Here is a 5,046-nt window from a genome sequence, read left to right on the forward strand (position 1 = left end):
ATTTTCTATTTTCATGCCGCCACACAAGGCTCCGTGTAGTTATTTAAATTTGTTGGACGTCTGTTAAATGGAAAACAGCTTTCTTTCGACGTTGGTCTACAGAAATCCGTTTTCTATTTTCATGCCGCTTCGTGTATCCCCTGGTTTGTTATCTCTATTTGTTTCTAGGAATTTAAATATTTGTTCCTGTCATAATGATTTAAGGTCGGAGTTGAATGTCATTAAAATGCATTGCCATTGATAGAAGATTTAGTCCTAGCATTGGTGACAGGATTTATAACAAAAAAAAAGTGAAATGTACTTAATTACGTGAAAATACTTATTCCGATACTATAGAATATGGTTACTATATTCTTAGAGCATTTCTAAACAAATAGATAAATCACATTAACTATAATGTAACGTTTCCTCCCCATTATAATCCAAGACTCTTTATTAACGGTTTCAAAGAATAAAATGATAATAAGTTATAAAACTTCATGTGGTATAATTTTACAGAAAGGAAAATATTTTAAACGTTAAGGAAAATAAAAGAAAATGCTATGGATAAAGATAGAGTCAGCTTTGACTGAACATGTAGTTCGTTCTGTTCATTGGCATCATCAGATTCATCATCAAACGAACTAAATCTTTGGAATGATGAAAATCGTTCTAAAGAAAGATCCGGGTATGATAAAGATATATTTTGTGAAATCTATTTATTAAAATCTTGTATACACGTCCACATACTGTTAACTACATAAAGTTCTGGACAAAACACACCTACAAACATAACAAATCCAGACTGTTTGGGCATTCTGAACAAAATACACCTATAAACATAACAAATCCAGACTGTTTGAGCATTCTGAACAAAACACACCTATAAACACAATAAATCCAGGCTCTCTGGGTATTCTCGACTAGACATATCTATAAACACAATAAATCCAGGCTCTCTGGGTATTCTCGACTAGACATATCTATAAACATAATAAGTTCAGACTCTCTGGATATTCTGGACAAAACATATCTATAAACATAATAAGTTCAGACTCTCTGGATATTCTGGACAAAACATATTTAGAAATGTAATAACTCCAGACTCTTCGGTATTTTGGACAAAATATACCTATAAAAATAATACATCCAGAATCTTGGGATTTTCTGGCAAATGATGATGACTGTCACCACCATAACACATCTTACCGAATATGAGTGTTTATAATTTGGTTGTATTATAGTTGTTGTATATATTACATATTTTATTCTATACATAGTATGAAATTACTGCTCTTTCGTCTCAATATATTTCTATATCGTATTACTGTAATATCTTAAAAGGTAATAGTCATACAAATAACAGATTTTTAAAGGTACGTACCATATTAACTTCAGATATGCTGTCGAAACTGGCTATGGTAAGATCCATTCCGATGTAAAGAGGAGGTCCTAAAAAGAATAAGAGGAAATTCTAAATAAATTAACACAACATAAGGAGTTTTCGTTAATTATTTAAATGAGTAAAGACATTTTATTTTCAGAATTTTGAAAATTTGCTATAAATTTTAGGACATAAAAAAAGAAAGTGTACATAAATGTTCAAAGACTATAATTCTTAAAGGTGACTGAACATTATAAATGCATCTAAACAAATGTTCACACCAGTAAAAGTTTTGTCAAAGTATTGTATCACACCTAAAGAAATGTTTACACCAGTAAAAGTGTTGTCAGAGTGTGTTATATTATCTAAACAAATGTTCACACCAGTTTATAACACACTCTGACAACACTTTTACTGGTGTAAACATTTCTTTAGGTGTGATACAATACTTTGACAAAACTTTTACTGGTGTGAACATTTGTTTAGATGCTATAACACACTCTGACAACACTTTTACTGGTGTAAACATTTGTTTAAATGTTATACAATACTCTGACAAAACTTTTACTGGTGAGAACATTTCTTTAGATGTTATACAACACTCTGACAAACGTTTGACTGTTACGAACATTTGTTTAGATGTTATACAACACTCTGACAACACTTTGGCGATGTGAACATTTCTTCAGATGCTATAACACACTCTGATAACACATTTGCTGGTGTAAACAATTCTTTAGATGTTATACAACACTCTGACAACACTTTAACTGGTGTAAACAATTCTTTAGATGTTGTACAACACTCTGACAACACTTTGACTGGTATTAACATTTCTTTAGATGTTATACAACACTCTGACAACACTTTTAGCGGTTCGAACATTTCTTTAGATGTTGTACAACACTCTGACAACACTTTAACTGGTATTAACATTTCTTTAGATGTTGTACAACACTCTGACAACACTTTAACTGGTGTTAACATTTCTTTAGATGTTATACAACACTCTGACAACACTTCAACTGGTGTTAACATTTCTTTAGACACTATACAATACTTTTACTGGTGTGAACATTTGTTTAGATGTTATATTGAACATCAGTAACACCGATGTAATCACCATAATGTGGAGACTTTATTCTTCACCATGTACATCAGTAACACCAATATAACAGAAGACAACTAGTCAACCACACCACACACTCTAAGGATAAGGAATGGAAATTTAGTCTTTCAAACATACTCACAGCTAAAAGTGTGGGAAATACTTTATGGCATCGCACGAATTCGAAAATAGCTCACAAGCTCAGAAATCTAGAGCTCTACCACACGACTAGTTTAGCACTCATCAACCAATAAGAGACTTTTGTTAGGTACTATGAGCCTAATCTTATTACAACTCATTCAAAGTTTGAATCGAGTTCGTGAAGAAAAATTTCATAACTAAAATATTGATCCTCAGATCACATAGTTATCCGTCCGTTTTATAACAGTGGTGGGGCTGTTAACGTCTTTAACACCTGGAGTTTTATCCAACAACTGTTTCTTATTTGTTTGATCACTAAAGTTGGAATTAATGTGTATAACACACTTTATATTTGTGAGGCTACACTTAGGAATATTATTATTGTGGCTTCAATGTATTCATGCAGTTATATATTAAGTTATGCATACGGACAGTTAATTACGAATAATTTGGTATCTTCAGTTTGACAAAATAACATTAATATTAAGTTCTCGTATTCAAGTATATACAGGATTAAACAGGTTAGATTCTTTCATTTCAACCCTAAACGTCAGCAGCCACTCCAATCGCTTTTCACTGTTTCTCCCAGGAGTAGCAATATTAACATTAGTTTTCACAATAGCTGGTAGTACATCTTAACAGAATCAGCATTATCTGTTATAAACACCACTTTCACAATAGCTGGTATTACAACTTAACAGAATCATTATCTGTTAGAAACACTACTTTTACAATAGCTGGTAGTACATCTTAACAGAATCAGCATTATCTGTTAGAAACACTACTTTTACAATAACTGGTAGTACAACTTAACAGAATCAGCATTATCTGTTAGAAACACCACTTTTACAGTAGCTGGTAGTACAACTTAACAGAATCAGCATTATCTGTTAGAAACACTACTTTCACAATTAGCTGGTAGTACAACTTAACAGAATCAGCATTATCTGTTAGAAACAACTTAACAGAATCATTATCTGTTAGAAACACTACTTTTACAATAGCTGGTAGTACAACTTAACAGAATCAGCATTATCTGTTAGAAACACTACTTTTACAATAACTGGTAGTACAACTTAACAGAATCAGCATTATCTGTTAGAAACACTGTTTTCACAATAGCTGGTAGTACAACTTAACAGAATCAGCATTATCCGGTTTCGATACCCGTGGTGGACTCAGCACAGATAACCCATTATATAATTTTTTTGCTCAATTAACAACAACAAACAAAATGCTAAAATCTAAATTAAATTGTGATTGTATACTAAAATTTAGAGTCAGTGAAGCTTTATAGACCAAGTAACATATGATAACAGGTAGAAACAATATACTTACCACCGAAGTCGGGTCTCAATCGAATGTCATAGTTACCTAATATATCCTTTAGTATGTGTGTGACGTTGTCCAATTGGCCAGGTAGACGAGGAAACTGACAAAAGCTGTGATAAAACAAAAAGTCTGTAACGTAGTAGTTAACGGTTTTAAACAGTTATCTTAAAATATCGTGAATACATTCTGCCAACAAATGCCCTAATCTACTATTTTATCTAACATAACACCATTTGTTCCGCTATTTTAAGTAATACCTGAAACACAGAATAAAATGTGAAGGGGACATCGATGAGCGTATAATAACCAGATGCTGTAATTAGCTGAAATCATAGGTTTCAATCTTCTTTCAAATTAACGTTCAAACATTACATTAATATTTGTATAAAGACATATTAAAACTTATAACATTTGGTATATGACATCACACATTAAAACTTGTAACATTCGGTATATGACATCGTACAATAAAACTGATCATAACTGATATAAGATACAGTATATTCACACTTGATTTGACATCCTACATTCACACTTATCACACTTTCTTTATGACAAAAAAGTTAGAAGTGGAAGATATTTCTTCTCTTTGAAAGGAAGACCTCTACAAACTATTGTATGAAAAACTGAACAGTTAATAGTCAATGAAACTAAACTTAATACAAATATTAACACACATAGTTGTATCACGTAAGTAGATATACCTGTTTATCTAAACACGTGCTACTAACATCATTATATGATACTTAACACATATACCTGTTTATCTAAACACGTGCTACTAACATCATTATATGATATTTAACATATATACCTGTTTATCTAAACATGTTCTATTTAACATCATTATATGCTACTTAACACACATACTGTTTATATAAACACGTGCTACTTAACACACATACTATTTATCTAAACATGTGCTACTTAACATCATTATATATGATACTTAACATATACTTGTTTATCTAAACATGTTCTATTTAAAATCACTATGTGGTACTTAACACACATACTGTTTAGATAAACACGTGCTACTTAACACACATACTATTTATCTAAACATGTGCTACTTAACATCATTATATATGATACTTAACAT

The 5,046-nt window shown here is 31.3% G+C and overlaps 1 protein-coding gene across 2 annotated transcripts in view; it reads right to left on the reverse strand.

The window, feature by feature from the left end:
* The window catches only part of LOC106476145 (gamma-aminobutyric acid receptor subunit beta-like), a 15,551-nt gene that overhangs the window by 8,832 nt on the left and 1,673 nt on the right, over positions 1 to 5,046 (reverse strand). Inside the window, exons 2-3 of one of the 2 annotated variants that reach the window (XM_022380083.1) lie at positions 3,987 to 4,054; positions 1,364 to 1,431 (exon numbers count right to left, since the gene is read on the reverse strand). In XM_022380083.1, the coding sequence (XP_022235791.1) occupies positions 1,364 to 1,431; positions 3,987 to 4,054 (136 nt within the window). Of the gene's footprint in view, positions 1 to 1,363; positions 1,432 to 3,950; positions 4,055 to 5,046 lie in introns of both variants that reach the window. The other variant, XM_013936814.2, reaches the window with a different exon arrangement.

This window comes from Limulus polyphemus, unplaced genomic scaffold (genome assembly GCF_000517525.1).
Source record: "Limulus polyphemus unplaced genomic scaffold, Limulus_polyphemus-2.1.2 Scaffold9907, whole genome shotgun sequence".
NCBI lineage: Eukaryota > Metazoa > Arthropoda > Merostomata > Xiphosura > Limulidae > Limulus > Limulus polyphemus.